General features: G+C 48.6%; 1 protein-coding gene across 1 annotated transcript in view; it reads left to right on the top strand.

The window, feature by feature from the left end:
* Window positions 1-21,803, top strand: part of Zfp64 (ZFP64 zinc finger protein) — a 33,358-nt gene that overhangs the window by 9,565 nt on the left and 1,990 nt on the right. Inside the window, 3 exon segments of the mRNA XM_028859016.2 lie at window positions 5,808-5,969; window positions 6,932-6,994; window positions 12,521-12,772. Coding sequence (XP_028714849.1) covers window positions 5,808-5,969; window positions 6,932-6,994; window positions 12,521-12,772 — 477 coding nt within the window.

The raw sequence follows: 21,803 nt of genomic DNA, 5'->3' as shown, positions 1-21,803 counted from the left end.
CCCCCACCTCCCATGCTTCCATCCGCATCTAATCTTGACATTCAGAGAGCAGCAGTGGCCACAAGAGAATGGAGGAGTGGCCTCTGGAATGGGAGAGAGATGTTCAAACTATGACTCCAAGAAGGGGTCATGGCTAGACTATCGCCATGTCCCCCTGAGGAACTGGAAGGTTCCTCAGAAGAGAGGGACAGTTAGGAGAAGCCCACCAGAAGCCCCGACTCAGGAGGCCCATGCTTGCCTTTCAAGAGGGTTTCAAGCATCCTGTGAGCTGACCTGTAGAGGTCACACATACACTGCCCTACTCACCCCACTCTGGGGATTTTTCCACCACAGGGGCCTCCAGTTCGGACGGCTGTTGGACAAAAGTGGAAGGTCACAGTAGCAAGCCCCACCAGCCTGGTGTTAGTCCATGTCTCAGGGAAACCCTCAGTCCCGCAAATGGGGAGTATTCCTACCCACCCCCACCAGATCCAGTTGGGAGTTTAGTGAAAGGCGTTCCAAGTCCAGAGCAGTCCCGTTTTAGAGGCTGGAGCTGCTGGTCACACACGGAGTCACTAGATTCAACCTTATGAAGTGGACATGGAGACGTTCCCATTGACAGGGGAGTAAACTGAGGCTCGGTATCTTACTGTTACTATTGCTGTGATGAAACACCATGACCAAAGCAACTTGGGGAGGAAAGGGTTTATTCGGGTTACGCTGCCACATCACAGTTCATCATTAAAGAAGTCAGGACAGGAACTCAAGCGGGGCAGGACCCTGGAGGCAGAAGCTGGTGCAGAAGCCATGGAGGAATTCTGCTTACCGGCTTGCTCCTCATGGTTTGCTCAGCCTGCAAGCTCAGAGAACAGTGGTTCTCACCCTGTGGGTTGTGACCCCTTTCTCAGGATCACCTAAGATCATTAGAAAACACAGATACTTATTTACATTTCAATTCATTACAATAGCAAAATTACAGTTGTGAAGTAGCAACAAAAATAATTGTATGGTTGGGGGTCACCGCAACATGAGGAACTGTATTAAAGGGCTGCAGCGTTAGGAAGGTTGAGAACCGCTGTTCTAGAACCAGGACCACCAGCCCAGGCATGGCACCACCCACAATGTGCCCTCCCCCATCAATCACTAGTTAAGAAAATGCCCTACAGGCTTGCCTACCGCCCAGTCTGGAGGCATTTTCTCAGTTGAGGCTCCCTCCTCTCTGATGACTCTAGCTGGTGTCAAGTTGACATGTAACCAGCCAGTACGACTGACTCCCCGTCAACTTGACACACAGACACATTTAGAACCTTTCCTTTATCATTTATCCCCAAAGTAACTCCACATTAAAAATAAATAACAAGTACTCCACATTAAAAGTTCAATCTCTTTCAAAATCCCAAATCTCTTTCAAAATCCCAAAACTTTTAAAATAAAAATTCAAAGTCTTTCTTTCAGCTGTGGACTCCTGTAAAAATCAAAATTAAGCTGGGCCGTGGTGGCACACACCTTTAATCCCAGCATTAAAGGAGGTGGAGGCACAGGAGGCAGGCGGACCTCTGTGAGTTCAAGGCCAGCCTGGTCTGGGTGGGGAGGGAAGTGGACAACCAAAAAAATCAAAATTAAGTTAAATACTTTCAAGAGGGAAGTATTACAATCAATCCACATGAGTCTATTAAATGGCTAACAGGATTAATTAAGATATAAATTGAGGAAATACACTCACGAATACAGAACGGAGTAGACAGCTGAAGTCATCCTCTGATCTGACCAGGAGTGAATCCACCTCGCAGGCAGGAGCAGGGAGAAGGGGCATGTGACCCTTCTCCAACTCCTTATCAGAGGTCACGACCAACAGCAGGAAGCACCACCTCCTATGGACCCTTTAGCCCAAGGTTATGGGCGGAGCAAATACCACTACAGGGAAGAACCAGGGCACAGTCACATCTGACAAAGCAAACCCAAACTCCAGCACTGTAAATAACTCCATGTCCAGTTGTTGGGATTCACTCACGATCTTCTGGGCTCCTCCAAGGAGCTTGGGTCACTTCTCCAGCTCCGCCCTCTACAGCACACACAGCCCGTCCTCTAGGCTCCGGCTGGTAACACTCCACTGCTGCTGCTGTTCTTGGTGGTCATCCCATGGCACTGGCGTCTCCAAAATGCTGGAGTCTTCTGCTGCTACTGAGCTGCACTTTCAATAGCCTCTCCTGGGCTCTCTTCAGGGACTCCAGCCCTACCACACGGAGTCAAGTCTCAGCTGCTCTCCATGACCCCTTCACACCTTCAAAACCATCTGCGCCTAGGTGACTCCTAACACTACCAAGTTCACCGGCCAGCACAAGGTACAACCTTGGCCGTGTCTGGAACACAGCTTCTGTGTGCGGACCCTGAGGGAACACTTCCCAGAAGTTTTCACCTCAACCATTCTTAATCACTGCTGAATTTTCAGCTCCAGCTGACCAGCATCGAACATCCCAGCAAAGCAAAGGTTTCTCTGTAATGGTTCCGGTCCCTTACCAATCACAGCTGATTCTTCAGCCCCGCTAACCAGAACCACGGAATCTTCACACAAAAGCCCGGGAAAGTCTTTGCTTCCCTCTGAAACTTGACAAGCCAGGCCTCCACCGTCTACACTGCTCGCAACATTCTTACCTTCCCAGCTCCTACAGAGCGGCTCACTGAGCTCTCACACTGGCTTTTGTAGCCATGAGCACACAGGCTGGTGGGCTGCTCAGAGAGCCTGGGTGTGGAGATGGGGCAGTGGTTGTCAGAACCCAACGGCTGGCTTTAACTGGCCAGACGTCCCACGACATTTCCCCATTGAGAAAACTGGAAACTGAGTTTGCTCAGATGCCAAAAACTGTCAGAACCCGGGTGACATCGTCATGAGGATGCTAGAAAGGTCTAGGTGAGCCTCCCTGGACTCTCACTAGAGATCAGAGTGTGTGTTTCAGAAATGTGACGGTGGGGAGGAGGTGTGCTGGGATCTGAGTGCTTCACGCACAGGTTTTTAACAGGAGTTTTATTTATTTGTCGTGTATTATTAATGGGCACATATGTGTGCCTCTGAGTTTATACTGTATGCATACCCCTAGAACTGCAATTACGGATGGTTGTGAGCCAACGCATGGGTGCTGGGAACTGAACCCAGGTCCTCTGCCAGAGCAGTCAGTGTTCTTAACCACTGAGCCATCTCTCTGGCCCCTCATGATTTTTTTTAAGGGGTCCACCTGGCCACTGCTGGGATTCAGCTGAAACCATGTCTCCCCAGATGGTTTCAGGAGTGCAGATTGAAGTCCATATTGGTAACTGATTTTTCCTGGTAAGGAACCCAGAATGGGATGCTGTGGGCATCGGAAGTGAAGCTGAGGACCTTGATGAGGAGGCATGATTTAAAGACAAAAATCAAGCCAGGCCAGCTACCCTTCAAGAAAACCATCCGGAGGAGGAGGAGGAGGAAGAGGAGGAGGAGGAGGAGGAGGAGGAGGAAAACCACATGTTAAAATCAATGTCTGGAGGGATGGCTCAGTGGTTAAGAGCACTGGCTACTCTTACAGACAAAGGACCAGGGTTTAGTTCCCAGCACCCACGTGGTGGTTCCATGGGATCCAGTGACCTGCAATGGCACCAGGCACACACATGCTGCACAGACATGCATGCAAGTAAAACACTCACATACATAAAATATTAATAAATCTTTAACTGTGAAGGTTCAGGATACTGCTCTGTATTGTGACAGCTCCTTAGATCCCTCCGGACTGTGGCAGTTTCTCAGGTTTCATTTTCAATGACCTGGACGGTTTCGGAGGTGAAGTTTTTTGGTTTTTTCGATACAGGGTTTCTCTATGTAGCCCTGGTGGTCCTGGAACTCACAATATAGACCAGGCTGGCCTTGAACTCACAGAGATCCACCTGCCTCTGCCTCCCACCACCACCACCGGGCTGAGGAGAATATTTTGCCAACCGCCTTCTGCTGTGGTTTGTCTGCTGTTTCTCATTTAGCTGGGTCTGTGGGCTTGGAGGGAAATGACCTATGGTGTGAGTTTCTTTGGCAAATAGAGCTATGTAGTGATGGCAGTCTGGGTTGATTCAAGTCAATATATTCTGGAAATAAAGTGGTAAAGACGGGACCCCTGTGCCTTGCCTGTCTCCAGTGAACATAGATTGCCTTCACTTGGAACTAGGCCTCCGGTGGGCAAGCGCCATCTTAGCAAAGGAGACAAGACCCTAAACCAAGAACACCGTTCACAAAATGGGCACACAAAAAAAATTATAAGCAGAAAAAAGTTCAAGACTACCTCTCTTATCTTTTTAATGATAGCTCATTTGGAGTCTTTTTGTTTTCTTTTGCGTTTACATTTTTTGTTTGTTTGTAGTTTCTTTTTACCTCCAAATTGCCGTGACACTTCCAGGGTGCCAATGTCTTTTGAGAGAAGTCCTGGATTTTTAGGACTCTGAGACTCTTAGCGGAGTGCCTTGTACATCTGCCTGCAGTTAACAATGCCTACGTGGCATCAGCTTTAGGGACATTTATTACTCATTCGAGAGGTCTGAAGCCAGGGCTGCACTTTAAGAGTACTGGCTGCTAAATTTGTGAGGACAGGAGTTCGGGTCCCAGCACCCACATAGCAAGCCAGGTGGCTTGCAGACGCCTGTAACTCCAGCCCTTAGGAATGTCCTCTGGTTTCTGCAGAGGCCCACACACACAAGTAAATAAAATCAATCTTTAACAGCAGAAAGAAAACAGGAGTCCAAGACTAGGGATGGTGGTGTATGCCTGTAATCCCAGCTCATAGGATGCAGGAGTTCAAAGCCAGCTTCAGCTACATAACGATTTAGAGGCCAGCCTGGGCTATATGAGACCCTGTCCAAAAAGACCAAAGTCTTCATTGGTGTTTTAGAGCCGCAGGCCAGCATTTGTTTTGTGTTGTGGTTGTTGTTTCTTGGTCAATTTGTTAACACGGGGTTTCATCGTGTAGCTCTGACTGCCTGGAACTCACTGTGTAGACCAGGCTGGCCTTGAACTCTGAGTGCTGGAATTAAAGGCATTTTGCCACCACCCTCGAAAGCGCTTGTGTTTACTAGGAGTTCGAGGGTTGAGGCAGGGTCTCTGTTTATAGTTGTAGCCGTCTGGTACTTCATATGTAGACCAGGCTGACCTGGAACTCACAGAGATCCACCTGCCTCTGCTCCCTAAGTGCTGGGATTAAAAGTGTACACCACCACACCTGGCCACTGGATTTTTTTTTTATTAACTTTAATAGATTTTTTTAAAGTGCAAATAAAAACTGTCACTTACCAAAATTAACCAATTTTAAAGGATTTCTTCTTCTTTTCTTTTTTTTTAAAGATTTATTTATTTATTATGTATACAGAAGAGGGCACCAGATCTCATTGCAGATGGTTATGAGCCACCACGTGGGTGCTGGGAATTGAACTCGGGACCTCTGGAAGAGCATTCAGTGCTCTTAACCTCTGAGCCATCTCTCCAGCCCAGGATTTTTTTTTTTTTTTTAATGTATGTGTTTTTCCCTGCGTATGTCTATGTATCACAAGCCTACCTGGTATCAAAGGAGACCAGAAGAGGGCCTCCTATGCCCTGGAACTGGAGTTATAGAAGGTTGTGAGCCACACTGTGTGGGTGCTGGGAATTGAACCTGGGTCCTCCGGAAGAGCAGCTGCCAGTGTTCTTAACCACTGAGCCACCCCTACAGCTCACACACTTGACTTTTGAATGAGAAAGGAAATTCTTTCCACAGACGGTGTGCCTCACTAGCTGGGGTGCACTGCGTCATCCTGTGGCAATTAATGACCACTGCACCCTTTAGTTTCAGCTCCAGAATTCGTCTTTGAACATGGCTATCAAACCTACCTGCCCGCGGAGAGCAACGAAAACCAGACAGCCACCGTGATCTCTCTCCCCGCCAAGTCACGCACCAAAAAGCCCACCACACCGCCTGCGCAGAAGAGGCTGGGCTGCTGCTATCCAGGTAAAGGGGGCTCTGTGCTGAGTGCAGACAGGGTGCTTAGGATTTAATGTTGGGGAGACTGGGTCCTCACTCTGTAGCTCAAGCAGACCTGGGATTCACCATACAGCTTTGGTGGGCCTCAAACTCATGATTCTCCTGCCTCAGCCTCCTAGTGTTGGAACTGGAGGCCTAAGCACCAATACCCAGCTTCTTCGTGAATTCTTTTTATTCTTTAAAATTTATGAGTGTTTCACCTGCATGAAAGTCTATACCCCCCATGTGCCTGGTACCCACTGGTACTCAGAAGAGGGCATGGAACCCCCTGGGACTAGAGTCACAGGTGGTTGTGAGCCTCTGTGTGGGTGCTGCCGCACCAAACCTGGGTCCTCCAGAAAAGCAGCCAGTGCGCTAACCGCTGCACCATCTCCGGCCCTCCTTACACTGGTTCTTACGAATCTTCAGTCTTCTCTGATCAGGACCGTCAAGCATTTGTCTGTCTCTTCCTTTCACAACAGCATCTTTCTAGCCTACCGGCCATGTTGTAAAGCAGGAGTTCTCAGCCTTCCTAACGCTGCGACCCTTTAATACAGTTCCTCATGCTGTGCTGACCCCAACCGTAAAATTATCTCTCTGCTACTTCATAACTGTACCTTTGCTCCTGTGGTGAATCGTAATGTAAATATCTGATATGTGACTGACCACACACACACACACACACACACACACACACACACACACACACACACACACACACACACGGGGTCGTGACCCACACACAGGCTGAGAACCACTGTTGTAAAGTGTAAGTTCATGCGTCATTCTGATGGCTCCTTTTGGTTTTGAGGTTGTGCCACAGCGATGCTGTACTGTGTCTGGCATGTGACATCAGTGTCTTTCCTGTGTTGCTGGCCATTTCCCTGTGGTGAGGCAAGTCTCTGCCACTTCAGATCCCTCTGGACTTTATCTTCTCTTGACTTTTTCAGGTTGCCAGTTCAAGACTGCCTATGGCATGAAGGACATGGAGCGACATCTGAAGATCCACACGGGTAAGTGACATGTCATTAGCTAGGGTACCCTGAACACCCACCCAGCAAGGAGCTGGGGACCCAGAGATGTCGGACATATGACAAGGGCCAAGCCTCACAGAGGTCAAAGGAACAAGGGTAGAAAGTAGATAAAGATACTGCTTGTACACGTGATTTTGACAGAAACATATCCAAAGCAATAAAAACCTGCCAGTGGAGAAAGTGAGCGCTAAGCCAGAAGGCCAGGAACTGCCATAGCCATGTGAGACGTGACATGCCACGATTAATTAGCGTCAGATGCAGACGGCATCCATGTTGGAAATGTAAACGTCTGTGTAGGCACATCACATTAGTAGAGAGAGAAGAAGGTTTTGTTTTATTTGTTTTCAATGCTGGGGATCAAACCAGAGGATGCAAGTTTTGTTTGGGTTGTTTGTTTGATTTGTTGTTGATGTTAATTGTTTAGAAAAGATCTCACTATGTAGCACAGGCTAGACTAGAACCCACTGTGTAGCCTAGGCTTGCTTCCACTTCTCCATACCCTGCCTCACTGGGGTCCTAGGTGCACACCACCACACCTGGTCAAGGAGAGTAGCTCCCATACATCTGCCGTCTTTACCTGTGACACAAAGGCTGTGTGTTATCTTTGCGATATCAAAAGCAGAGCAGGATGTGGTTTGTTTTAGAACAGAGGGAGGGCTAATCAGGAAAAGCAGTATACCACCAAGCATGATGCCCTGAGCTCAATCCTGGGGACCCATGTGCTGGAAGGAGAGAACCAACTTTGGAACTTTAGGGCATTATTCTCTGACCTCCATGTGCACTTTGTGACCCACATGCTCAAGTGTGAACACATGCACACAAACACACCACACACACACAGTTTTTAATGTAATCAGATTTTTAAAGGAGAGAAAAAACATCAATGCAAAGAAAAAGGAAAATGAAGTGGGGTATTTTAATTTTCTTAATACAGTCATCCTTTTAGATCCTCAGGGGATTGCTTTCAGGGAGCCCCCGGTCCCCAAAGATGCCAGAAACTAAGGATGTGAACATCCCTAGAGACGGTGAAGCGGTGTCTGCACAGGGCCCACATTCGCCCTCCAGACACCTCGCTGCACTCTGGCTGGCTGCCCCATCCTGCCAGAATGCCAACCGCACACAGAGCTCCTCAGTCTTCTCAATGCGGCTATTCACTTATGCTTCAAATATTGTTTGATCCGAAGCCGGTTGGATACACAGTTGCAGGCCCCTAGAGATAGAGAGGCCAGCTTGCGTGCTGATGTTTTCCAGATGTTTTGGATAGAGAAAGAATTGCTGCCTTTAGAGAAAGTCTGAGAGGTTCCTGGTCAATTGACACAGGGGTGTAAATTCAAAAGGGAAGCATGCAGAAGCCAGGGAGAAACGGGTCCTCTCATATTTCATCTGCTGTGTGGAAACTCACATAGCTAACACTTATCAGCTGTGACCCATGAGTGGCACTGGGGTCCCCATCCTGTCCACTAGACCTCACACTGCCAGGTCCCGTGGATTTATTCTAATTACCCAAATTTCATAAGCAAGTAGTGACTCCCCCCCATATGGGCTCAGGGGGCTAAGATTTCCTCAAGTAAATTGCACTCATTATCCATGTCAATTGGGAAAACTAGGTCAGAGTGTAAACGAAGGCATATTCTTTACTTTATTGTTGCTGTGAGACGTCCAACAATGCCACTTGAAGGAAGGAAGAAAAGGAAGGAAGGAAGGATGGATTTGTTTTGGCTCCGGGCTTGAGGGTACAGTCCATGGTGCAGGATCGTGAGGCTGCTGGTCACAGGGCATCCACAGTCAGGAAGCAGAGAGATGGACACTGATGCTCAGCTCACTTTTTTTGTTTAGTTCAGGACCGCAGCCCAGGGATGGTGCCATGCCCATTCAGTTAAACCTCTCTACAGACATGCTCAGAGGCGGCTCCTAGCTTTCTCCTAGCTAAGACAGTGGAGATGAAGTCGCATGGTGTAGCAATCACAGGTCCATCCCTATCCATCTTCTGAAGGCACCGCTGGACAGCGGGGCGACCTGAGGGTCTCACTGGCCACTTTTGAGGAGGGTGGTTGGGGTTGGTGGCGAGGAAGCCATGCGGTTTCTGCCCAGCAGAGCTGTTGGAAGCCGGCCCTGCACCACCCACAGGCACTACCCCTGGGGCAAACTGACAATCCAGTGGGCACAGGCAACACCAGGCAGCAGACAGTGCAGCGAGATGACCCAGCCAGGAATCTGTAACTCAACTGCTAACAGTTTCGATAAAATGATTTTATTTTTGCAACGTTGAGGGTCAAACCCTGGGCCGTGTGCATGCAAGGCAAGTGCTCTACCAGCTGAGTTAGAGCCCAGCTCAACAAAATGACCATCTTTAAGAAATTATCAAGGGGTTGGGGATTTAGCTCAGTGGTAGAGCACTTGCCTAGCAAGCGCAAGGCCCTGGGTTTGGTCCTCAACTCTGAAAAAAAAAAAAAGAAATTGTCAGATGTATTTTCCTTCTTTATGTATAAAATGTTCTGCTTGCATGTATGCCTGAATGCCAATAGAGGGCACCAGATCTCATTACAGATGGTTGTGAGCCACCATGTGATTGCCAGGAATTGGACTCAGGACCTCTGAAGAGTAGCCAGTGCTCTTAACCCCTACGCCATCTCTCCACCCCCTACCCCCATCTTTATTAAGATGCATTCTTAAATGCCAAACCTCACTCTGACATGATAGTGATTAACTTTGACACACTGTGTCAGCGCCGGGCTCTGTACATACTTGATCTACAGAGGATAAAGTGAAAATCTCAGTGGTGTGGTTATCCCAGCACTTAAGAGGCAGAGGCATGTAGATCTCTGTGAGTTCAAGACTGGCCTGGTCTACATAGTGAGTTTCAGGACAGCCAGGGCTATGGAAAGAGATCCTGTCTCCCCCTCCTCTCCCCGCTCCAAAAAAGACAAAAACAGAAGGCAGGGTAGGAGTAAAGATCCTACTAATGACATCTCATTTCCTAATGTATACCTCAAAGTCACCTTTATAGTCTACACTGCAATATTCTCAATTTTTGCCTGCAGATATAGGGCCTAAGACTTATTTTGGGGTTTTGTTTGTTTGTTTTTGGTGGGCTTTTGGGAGTCAGAGTCTCACTATATAGCTCTCACTGCCCTAAAATTCACTCTATAGACCAGGCTGGCCTCAAACTCACAGAGTTCTGCCTGCTTCTGCCTCCTAAATGCTGGGATTAAAGGCATGAACCACTGTGCCCAGCTCCAGACAAACAATTTTATCATCTCTTATTAGGTAAATAAGGTATTCTTGTTCCCATTTAATATTGTATGTCTTTATTATTTTTAAGCTTTATTTTGTGCATATGTGTGTGCACATGCTCACATGCACACCATGTCCCTGTGAAGGTCAGAGGTCAACTATCATAATCTGTTCTTTGCTGCCACGTGTGGGTCCCAGAAATTAAACTGGGGTCCTCAGAGGTCCTCAGACTTGATGGTAGATAGATGCCTTTAGTCCCTACAGCCATCTCAGTATTACCTGTTTTTGTGCAGTCACGCATGTGTGTGCGCGCACGTGTGTGTGTGTGTGTGTGTGTGTGTGTGTGTGTGTGTGTGTGTGTGTCTGCTCCATTCTTTTTCCTGGCCACTGGGAAATTGATTCAGTAATTTATGGCCCATCCATAAAATAAAATCGCTCCACCTTAGCTGTTAATGATGTGGAAAAGACAGAAATGACTATGAGCAAAGGAAGCCAGCGGGGAGTGGCAGAGAACCTGCCAGGAAAGCAGGAGGTCCTGGATTCCAGTCCCAGCTTTATAAAGAGGATGGAATAAAGGATCCACAGGCTGGACATTCAAAGAGTGAAGGGTCCGGATCAGTGTGAGGGGCTGCGGTGTGCCTCGGTGGTAGAGCACTCGCCTACCATGCACGAACTTCTGGGTTCCCCTCAGGTTGGCATCAGTGGGACGCGGTGGTGCATGCTGGCATTCCCGGTGCTCTGCAGGTAGAGACAGAAGTTCAGGGTCATAGCAAGTTCAAAGCCAACCTGAGACTCTGTGTCAAAAGGAAAGAAAAAGACATTAGCTGGCAGAGGTTTTTGTCCTAAAGGAAAAATACACACATACACCAAGATAAATTGATTAAAAAGAGGTGAGACTGTAGCCCAGTTATAGAACACTTGCCTAGCAATCCCGAGACCCTAGTTTATTCTCTACATACACACACCCACACACACACTCATGTACACATATGCTCTCTCTCTCTCTCTCTCTCTCTCTCTCACACACACACACACACACACACACACACACACACACACACACACAATACTGGGCTGGCGAGTTAGCTCATGGGTAAAGGTGCTTGCTGACAAGCCTAAAGACATTATAAATGAGTTCAATTCCCAAGACCCACACGGTAGAGGGAGAGAACCAACGCGTGCGAGTTGCCCCCTGATCTCCACACATGCCGTGGCATGCACATGCCCACACAGAGAAATGACAGCGCACACGCACTTAATAATAGGGACGCTCCAGGTCAAAAGTGAGTCTGCTCACGTGCTCACCCGTGTCATCCGGGGTCGGATTACACTGTCTTAGCAGGGAGACCTAAACAGCACCCAGGCCACCGTGAGGGCTCAGGCCGTTCAGAAGGCAGGCCACCCTGGCCCCAGGCTGGAAAAGGAATGGATAGACGAGATGGCTGTGTCACATTACATTAGTGTCTGTGTCTGTAGTATGAAATAATACATTAATATTGGAACAATAAAACTAAATGGTATTGTAAAATAAAATAAAAGGGAAAAAATATTGGAACAATTTAAATATCAAAAAATGCGGTAAAAGAAAATATGATAAAAGTATGGTGACACACACCTTTAACCCCAGCTCTTGGGAGGCAGAGGCAGGAGGATCTTTATAAGTTCAAGGCCAGCCTGGTCTACAGAGCAAGCTCCAGAACAGTCATGGCTATGTAGTGAGATCCTGTCTCAAAAAAAAAAAAAAAAAAAAAAAAAAAAAAAAAAAACACACAATCAAAATTAATAAGATGATAGAAGTCGGGCGGATGAGTGCTCAGCCCTGTAAGGCTCAGGGAGCAAGTAAAGGGGGCAGAAATAGCCAGAAGGTAAGCAGAAAGACTACCACATTCTTATTTTAAAGCCTGGCATAGTGAGGCATGCTGTAATACCAGCACTCAGAAATTGAGGGACTCGCGAAGTTCAATGCCAGCCTGGGCTACATAACAAGTTTGAGGCCAGCTTGAGCTATAGGGATCCCTGTCCAGAAACAACAAAATGTTTTATTTTTTTAGTTGCTGTGTGTCTTAGTTAATAAGGAATTCATATTCATCTTAGGGAAAACGTTTGAAAAGTCTAATAAGCAAAGCGGCAGGAACCACCACTCCACCCCATGCCCCGGGGTTTCTAAACCACCCCTGGGGCAGCCTGCAGGTTGGTCCTCTCCGAAGGTGTCAGGGGTAAACGTTAACTTTCCAATCTTGTTTCCCGCCGCGGCTTGCGTGTGCGCCAAAGGTGACAAACCCCACAAGTGCGAGGTGTGCGGGAAGTGCTTCAGCCGGAAGGACAAGCTGAAGACGCACATGCGCTGCCACACGGGCGTCAAGCCCTACAAGTGCAAGACGTGCGACTACGCGGCGGCGGACAGCAGCAGCCTCAACAAGCACCTGCGCATCCACTCGGACGAGCGGCCCTTCAAGTGCCAGATCTGCCCCTACGCCAGCCGCAACTCCAGCCAGCTCACCGTGCACCTGCGCTCGCACACAGGTAAGCCGTGCTCTGCCGCCTGGAATCCCAGCGCAGGCACCTGCCAGTCCGTGGGCAGCGGGGAGAAAAGCTGGGGGTGTGGCTGGTGGGTAGAGCATTTGCCCAGCATACATAGGGCTGTAACCCCAACGCTGGAGAAGTGGAGGCAAGGAGAATCAGGAGTTTGAGGACAATCTGGGCTATATGCAAGCTGGTCTCTTTGTAAATTCTTTTTAATTCGTGACCTAGAGGTGTGACTGATTTGACAGTACGAAGTCCTGGCTTCCATCCCCAGTACCACATAAACCAGGTGTGGAGAACCTGAAATTTCAGCACTAGAGAGGTGGAGGCAGGAGGATCAGGAGTTCAGATCATCCTCAGCCACATATCAGGTTCAAGGCCAACCTGGGCTGTAGGAAACCCTGTTTCTAAAAAACTAAATTGGAAAAAAAAAATCATTATTGTTGTTGTTATTATCATTTTTAATTCTGGCTGGGGATGTGGCTCCTTTGGTAGAATACTTACCTAGCATGTGTGAAACCCTGGGTTCAGTCCCCAGTACCACATAAACCAGGCATGGTGGGCAAGAACTTGTTACCTGAGCATTCAAGAGGTGGAGGCCAGAGGATCCGGAGTTCAAGGTCATCCTCTGCTGCATACAGAGTACCGGGCCAGCCTGGGCCAGCCTGGGCTACATGGGACCCTGTCTCAAAGAAACAATTTTAAAGGATCAGGGGTAGTCAACTGACGTTTTGTTTTTCCTTTTCATCTGCTGAAAGAGCCTGTCCCAGTGACACCAGGCGGTTGTCAGGCTGCCGGCCACCTCCTGTGTCTTTATGTAACTGTATACCCGCGGGGTTGAGGGAATGTATCCCAAGAAATAGATACAGACAATGCGTTTTTAATAATTGTCCGAGTTACAGTCAGTTCAGTCATTTTTAAATGATGCACGGACGTGTTCAGAATAGTGCGCCTTGATCAGAAAGCACACAGCAAGGACTAGGGTAAGGCTCTTCCCTGCACGTGGGAGGTCCTGGGTTGTCTCCACAGTGCTGCAAAACATGCACACACAGCAAAGACAGCAGAGCAGGCTGCTAAGGTTAGGTAATAGTGGGAGTTTTTTGGCATGTCTATCAGCAAGTGAATGGCACAGTGGTGCTTCGTAAGGGCCATCCCCTGTCCCGATGGGGTAAGGCAGCCAAGGTTACTCACAGGCTGCGGGTCAGCAGGTTGGTGTTGCTATTAGGTTGGGTCAGCTTAACCACACGTGAGGAGGCATCTGCAGCCGAATGTGGGTTTCTTGGCTGTGCACTGGTCTTGCCTGGGGTGGTCAGGCTGCACCCCATCTATCTCTGATTCTCTTCTCCGACCTGTGGGCTAGCCCAGGCTTAGCTTTGTCATGATCTCCACAGAGGAACAGTCAGGCAAGCCCAATGTGGAGGCCCACTGAAGAAGCCTCTGATTGCATGTGTCCACAAATAGCACATTGGTGCCTAAAGTGAGTCACAGGTTGGATCTGGTGTCAGGGATGGAACTGAGCTCACCCAGGGGACAAGCCACCACCAGATTATGTAGTTGGTGGTTTTTACTCCTTGGCTCTTTGGGGGCCCACCACCCAGCTCCCAAATAAATTACGCATGGAGGTGTATTATTTCTTATAAATGTCCCACCTTAGCTTGGCTTGTTTCTAGTCAGCTTTTCTTAAATTATCCGTCTATCTTTTGCCTCTGAGCTTTTAGCTTTCTCTATTTCTGCATACCTTTCTTTACTTCTTACTCCATGACTTGCTGTGTAGCTAGATGGCTGGCCCCTGGAGTTCTCCTCTCCTCCTTTTCTCGTTCCTCGATCTTTTCCTCCCAGATTTCTCCTCCTTTTATTCTCTCTTTCTGCCAGCCCTACCTATCCTTTCTCCTGCCTTGCTATTGGCCATTCAGCTCCTTATTAGACCATCAGGTGTTTTAGACAGACAAAGAATCACAGCTTCACAGAGTTAAACAAATGCAACATAAACACATCTTTGCATCATTAAAACAATGTTCCATAGCATAAGCAAATGTAACACATCTTCAACTAATATTCCACAACAAGACTGCATGGCAAAGGCTAGGGAGAGGAGAGGGATGAAGATTTAGGACCATTTATGCAAACAGTCACAGACCACATTTGTCCCACCATCAGGCTCATTTCTGACATTCACACCATCTCCAGGACCCCCATAAATCTCACCCAGCCATAGGATCAGGCCAAGAGACAGGGATTGAGTGAGGACCATCAGGTCAGAAAAGGATAAGAAGTCTGGTTGTGACATTCTGGAGCCCCAACATTGACAATAATTCTGGTTTTGGGAATGGGGAAGGTGAGAGCTCTACCTGTGACTAGTCGCACGCATGTCTGAAGTCTCTCTTGGCATATCCCCCCTTTGTTCAGGGTTGGTTGAGGGGTGGGTAGTGTCTAGCTCTGGCTCATAGCCCTACCCACTTGGGACATCCTTTCTGGTTACATTCTGGACCACTTCTAAAGACTTGGGAGGATCACCGGGCGGTGGTGGCACACACCTTTAATCCCAGCACTCGGGAGGCAGAGCCAGGCGGATCTCTGTGAGTTCGAGACTAGCCTGGTCTACAGAGCGAGATCCAGGACAGGCACCAAAACTACACAGAGAAACCCTGTCTCGAAAAACTAGATAGATAGATAGATAGATAGATAGATAGATAGATAGATAGATAAAATAAAGACTTGGGAGGAACTGCCCCTCCTGCCTGCTGCCTGCAGAGGGCGCTGTGCGGGTACACATGCATGCAAAGGCCAGAGAAGGGGCTTTCTCTCTTTTGTTTTAGTGTAGGCTGGCGTCCTTTTTGCTACTGGATCTGCCTTTGAAACTTTTGAGTTTCCTGAGCTGGGAATGGTGGCACACACCTTTAATCCCAGCACTCAGGAGGCAGAGGCAGGCGGTTCAAGGCCAGCCTGGTCTACAGAGTGAGTTCCAGGACAGCCAGGGCTACAGAGAGAAACCTTGTCCTAAAGGAGAAAACATAGCTTTGAGTTTCCTGTATAATTGTATGATTTAAGTCTAGCTGGGGAGCGGGCATCCTTCCTCTTTCTCGACTCAGCTGTAGACATGTCTTCCTCTAACATTCAAGGGACCTGGGAGGCCTCCTGGCACCAGGGTAATCCTCTGGAGGTTCGGACGTTAGGATCTCACTTTCTCATTGGTCTTCATTTAGAGGTTATTTTCTTGGACACGATCTTGGTCCCCATGCTTTTGTCTAACTTTAAAAAGATAGTTGGAGGGAGACTAGAGAGCTCAGTGGTTAAAAGCACTGGCTGCTCTTCCAGAGGACCCGGGTTCAATTCCCAGCACCTACATGGCAGCTCACTTCTGTAAGGTCAAGATCCGACACCCTCACACAGACATACCTGCAGGCAAAATACCAATGCACATAAAATGAAAGTAAATAAATTATAAAAACCTAGCTAGGGGAGCTGGAGAGATGACTCAGTGTTTTAAGGTGCTTGCTACTCTCCCCGAGAACCAAAGTCTAGCACAAACATCGGGCAGCTTGCAACTGGCCACCTGTACTCTAGCTTTAGGGAATCCATGGACCTTATCTGGACTCCATGGTTCACACACACACACACACACACACACACACACACTTCATACACATACAGATACATACTCACAAGTAAAAACTTCAGTGTTCTGTTTTGTTTAGAAACAAGGTTCACCATGTAGATCCTCCTGCCTCTGCCTCCCAAGTGCTAGGATTAAGGGCGTGTGCCACCATGCCTGACTGAAGTAAATTTTTTACATTGCCTTGCCCCTCCACACTCTGCTCAGGGCCCATTGGGCTCTTTAGTGAACGTCTCTTCTGGTACCAATCATTGATTGTACCCTCCAAGCCCGAGCTGCCTGGGTATCTGTTTCCCAGTGTGCGGGGTGACTAGGTTTAACTGATAGATGTTTGCTGTTAAGTGTGAATTACGTGTTTGAGGCAAGGTTTTGGTTCCCTAATAACCTTCCCCTCCCCGAAACCTCTATAAATGCAGCAGCCTCCTCCGTCCACATGCTGAGTTAGCATCAGCTGAGGCCCCTGTAGGTAACTCTCTGTCCTCGGGTGGGTTTTAAGTCTGAGAAGCCGCTGGCTGTGACGAGAAGTCACTGCACCCTGGGCTGGAGTGATCTACCTGTGCACACATGTCTGTCGCCATTTCTCCTGGGACCAGCGGGCTAGCCAGAAGCAACCTTCTCATGATGTGTGAGCAAGACACTCCCAAAGACAGAGCCATTCCAAAGTGCCGTCGGGACTTGTTTTCTGTCATCCCAGCACTCAGGAGGTAGAAGCAGGAGGATCAGTAGTTCAGGGCCAGCCTCAGCTATGTAACCAGTCTGAGGCCATCCTGGGCTACATGAGACCCTATCTCAGCAACCCCCTACCAAACAAAACAACAACAACAACAAATAAACTTTTGCGTCAAGTCTGGTTGATCCTGCTGAACAGTATTGGCCAAATCCAGTGACCTTTGAGCCTGATGTAGGTCACAGCCCATCACCCTGCCCTTATCCAAAGAGCTTGTGTAATTTTTTAGGACTCAGAGGCTACAAAGAACGGGAGGTGGGAGATGGGGGATATCTGAGTGATCTCTTGCAGCAGGCTAAGACAATGATATAACTGGTCCCAGCCTCTTGTCTGGAGTCTGTTCTGTTTTCAGCTCCACTTCCTCAATCTAGTTCTTCCAGGCCTGGTGGCTCACACCCCAAAACCAAGTACCCAGCTGAGGCAGGACGATCAAGAGTTCATAGCCTGGGCTAAGGTGATAGCTCAGTAGAAAAACTGCTTGCCGTGCTAAGGACATAACACAGGGTGGGTAAGGATGGTGGCCTGCCTGTGATTCCCGCACTCCGGAGGAGGTGGGGGGTCCCTGGGACAAGTTGACTAGCCAGGCAAGTTGACTAACTAGGCAAGCCTCAAGTTCATCCAGAGACCCTGCCTCAGTAAGTAAAACGTACTGAGCGTGATGGAGGAAGACACTGACGTCAACCTCCGGCCTCCATGTGCGCTCACACACATGTGAGCACACATAAGAAAAATAAATATATGTACAAAAAGAAGATGAAATTGAAGAGTTCAGAGCCAACCAGGGCTACATAGTGGTACCCGATCCACACAACACCATCAGAGGTCCACTTGGGCTTACGGGGTAGAACTCAGTCATGTTAGTGGCATCTTTAGATTGCTGTAGGAAGGCGTGTTTTTTAGCATTTGAAATGTGTGCCAGTTATGTGTTGTCTCCGTGGAGTATTCATTTTGTTTTCTATCTGCTTGTAACACTTGGACAACTTCACATTAATAGCACCGTTTCACCTGCCGGCCAGGCTGAGGCTCTGTGCCGCCGATCATTTTAGTTACAACCGAAAGTTAGGAAAGCGCTGTCAGTTTCAATACAACTGTCTGTCACTCACTCTGCAGCATCCTTAAACCCTGCTCCGTGGAATGCTAGGGGCAGAGGGTGCAGTCACTGGTACTGCAGAACTTACACCAGAGCTTTGGCCAGCACACTCCATTTAAGAAATAAATTCAGAGCTGGACAGTGGTGGCGCACACCTTTAATCCCAACACTGGGGAGGCTGAGGCAGGTGGATTGCTTCAAGCTAGAGACCAGTCTGGTCTACAGAGCGAGTTCCAGGACAGCCAAGGTTACACGATGAAACCTTGTCTAAAAAAAAGGAAAGAAAAGAAAAAAGGAAGGAGGGAAGGGATAAATTTAGGTCTAGAGAGATGGCCCCGTGGCTGAAAGAGCTTGCTTTCATGAGCTCAGTCCTCGGGACCCACATGGTAAGAGGAGAGACACACTCCCACAAGTTGTCCTGAGCACCACACATGTGCTGTCGTATGTCCATGCGACACACCACACACACACACACACACACACACATACACACACACCGAGTCACTCAATTGGTAAATAAATAATTAGTATGATTTTAAAGCATCCAGATATACTAAAAAGAAAGCTGGGAAATAGTCATGGGGTCAGAGTGATGACCCAGCTGTTAGGATCACCTGCTGCCCTTGCAGAGGACCGGGTCTGATCCACAGTGTGCACGTGGTGACTCACCACCATGTGACTCCAGTCCTGGGGGTCCGGATCCTCCTTCTGTGGGCATTGCACACACATACACACAGACACAACACCTATACACACAAAATAATCAAATAATTTTAAAAAATATTTGTGATAAAAAAAAGAAAGAAAGAATAGGCGGGGTACACTGGTACACACCTATAATCCCAGCACTTGGGGGAGTGAAAACAGGAATTTCAAGGTCACATTCAGCTACATGAGAAGTTAGAGGCTAGCCTGGGCTACAAGAGACCCTGTCTCAAAAGATCTCAACCTCTAGAAAAGTGATGTTAACTCTGCACCCTCGCTATGAGATTTGGTTATGGGTTTTTGTTTTTGTTTTCTGGATTTTGTCACTAATGGAATTGATGAAAGAAGAACGAAAGGAAATGTCTGTTATTCCGCTTTGAGCAAATACTATGAACTTGTCGCCCGGGGAGCTCACGGGGTTTCAAAGCAATCATGGCAGTTGGGTGATTGTACATTTTATGAATACCAGTCTAGAAGCTGTAGTTCCGAGACCCGCCGCTAGGTGGCTGTGTAATCCCCGCTAAGGTACACGTTGCTCTCCGTGATTCTTTCAGTGGTTTTAACAGCCGTCTCAATGCAATTGGTTTCTTCTGTATTCCTATTGTTTTTGTTTTAGCTTGTTTTGTGCATTTGAAGCTTCCTGTAGAAGTGTTCTGTGAGCTTTGACAAACTGCCGCAAGGGGGCGACGTTGTTTGAAGGGGGGGGGCTAACGATTACTGAAAAACACTTGGGGCTGGGGATATGGTTCAGTCTGTGCTTACCACTCAAGCATGGGGACCTGAGTGGATTGCTAGAACTCCTGTAAGAAGTGGCGTAGTGGCAGACACCTGTAATGGTGGCATGGGAGCGGAGTCAGGAGGATCCCCAAGGCTCACTGGCAGCTAGCCTAGCCTACCCCAGGCCAATGAGAGACCCTGTCACAAAGTAGGGCCTGGCGGTGGTAGGCCACCTCTTTAATCCCAGCACTTGGGAGACAGAGAAAGGTGGATCTCCGAGTTCAAGGCCAGCCTGGTCTACAGAGTTCCAGGACAGCCAGAGCTACATAGAAACCCTGTCTCCAAAAAAACAAAAACACAAAGTAGACCGCTCCTGAGGAACAGTGCTTGAGGTTGGTCTCTGGTGTCCACATCTGCCGCACGCACTCCATTTTTATTAATTAAAAAGGCTACTTAGGAAATACCTTGGGCTTTAGGGGCCAAGTGGCCGCTGACAGGGCACCTGTCTGTCCGTGGTTGCTTCCCTTGTCTTTCTGTCGCTGTGATGCACATTCTGGTCTGAGGCAGCTTGAGAGGAGAGAGGACTTGCCCTTCCCAGGTCACAGCCCCTCACTGAGGAAAGCCAGGGCAGGAGCCGAAGCAGAGAGCAGAGGAAAGCTGCTGGCCGGCTCTCCCTGGCTTGTTCTCTCCTAGTTCTCTTACACAGTTCAGATTCACCTCCCTAGGACAGTGATGCCAGGCCCTTCCCATCAATTCTCTGTGAGACAGTTCCTCACAGGCATGGCCATTCTTCAGCTGAGGTACTCAGGTGACTCTGGATTGTGTCGAGTTGACACTAAGAACTAACCGGGAAAATGGCCAATGGACAGTAACCAGGTTTGAATAGCTGTGCTGCCCTAGCGATGGATGAAGTCTGGGTTCGGTCTTCAGCAGAGGAGAGTGGCCCTGGTCCAATAAGCTTTATTTATAAAACCACCAGTGGCCAGGGTTTAGGCCCCAGGCTGGAGCTTCCCACGTCCAGTTCAGGCATCTTGGTCTTCTGGGACTGTGTTCAGCTGATCCCTGCAGGCTCTAGTTGAATGCATTAGGCAGTTCAGGATGACGTCATTGGCCAGCTACCAACATGTGAAGTGTGATCACGGTCTTCAGAGAGCATGCCCTGAGAAAGTGAGCGCAGGTTACGTGTACGACTCATTGCCTGGCTTTGGAGTCAGCCTGGCTTGGAGCCCCTCATTTGCATGGTAATGCTCAGAACAGAGCTAGTAAGGGTTCCTACCTTGTAAGAGGTGTTGCCAGCAAGGACAAGACCACCCTGTAGTGGGCCTGGCGTGGCTCCTACCATCCAGGACCAACCTAACCTCTGAACCGCTGTTAGCTCACTTGCTTGAACAATCGTCGGAGTGCTGGGGAAATGCTTCATTCACTAAGAGCTCGGCTCCTAGATGTCCCATGAAGATGTCAGCTGTGGTGCGCTGTTGTGATCCCAGCACTGGGGTGGCAGAGACAGGTGGATCCCTGGAGCTCGGTGGCCAGCCTGGCCCAGTTTGTGAACTCCAGGCCAATGAGAGACCCTGTCTCAAAGGAGGTGGACAGCATTCCTGGGAGTGTCACCCCAGGTTGTCCTTAGACACACCCGCTTGCACACACGCGCGTGCATGCACACACGCACACACACGTGCACACACACACACACACACACACATCACGTACACAGCAGTGCACATGGAAACACTACTCTGGAGAGCAAGCTGCTTGCTTGGTGACCGCTGCCTCCACCAATCTGGACCCGGATGTCACATCCACTGAGATGTTTGCAGTTTCATTCTCCCCGTTCACCTTTCAGCAAATACAAATTAAAAAACCAAAAACTCAAGCAGCTGGATTCTGTAACTTCTTCCCAAGCAGAGAACACGGCTGGCAGTAAGGGAAAAATAAGTCTTGTGCAATAAACACGTCTCTATTAATAAAAATCTGCAAGAACTATCCTCGGCGTATCCATCACGTGGGGGTGGGGGCCTCTCATGGATGCAGCCTGGCACTGACCGTTGGAAATGTGTTAACAAGTCTGTGACGAACGCTCAGTTCAATCAAAATCCAGAAGGATGCAAAGTCATGCAGCTGTCGGCTTCCAACTGGGCTACGAAAGAGGCTGCGAGAGACGGTTCAGCAGTCTCTCTTC

Source organism: Peromyscus leucopus, chromosome 1 (genome assembly GCF_004664715.2).
Source record: "Peromyscus leucopus breed LL Stock chromosome 1, UCI_PerLeu_2.1, whole genome shotgun sequence".
In the NCBI taxonomy this organism is placed as follows: domain Eukaryota; kingdom Metazoa; phylum Chordata; class Mammalia; order Rodentia; family Cricetidae; genus Peromyscus; species Peromyscus leucopus.
This window is presented reverse-complemented; position numbering and strand designations above follow the sequence as displayed.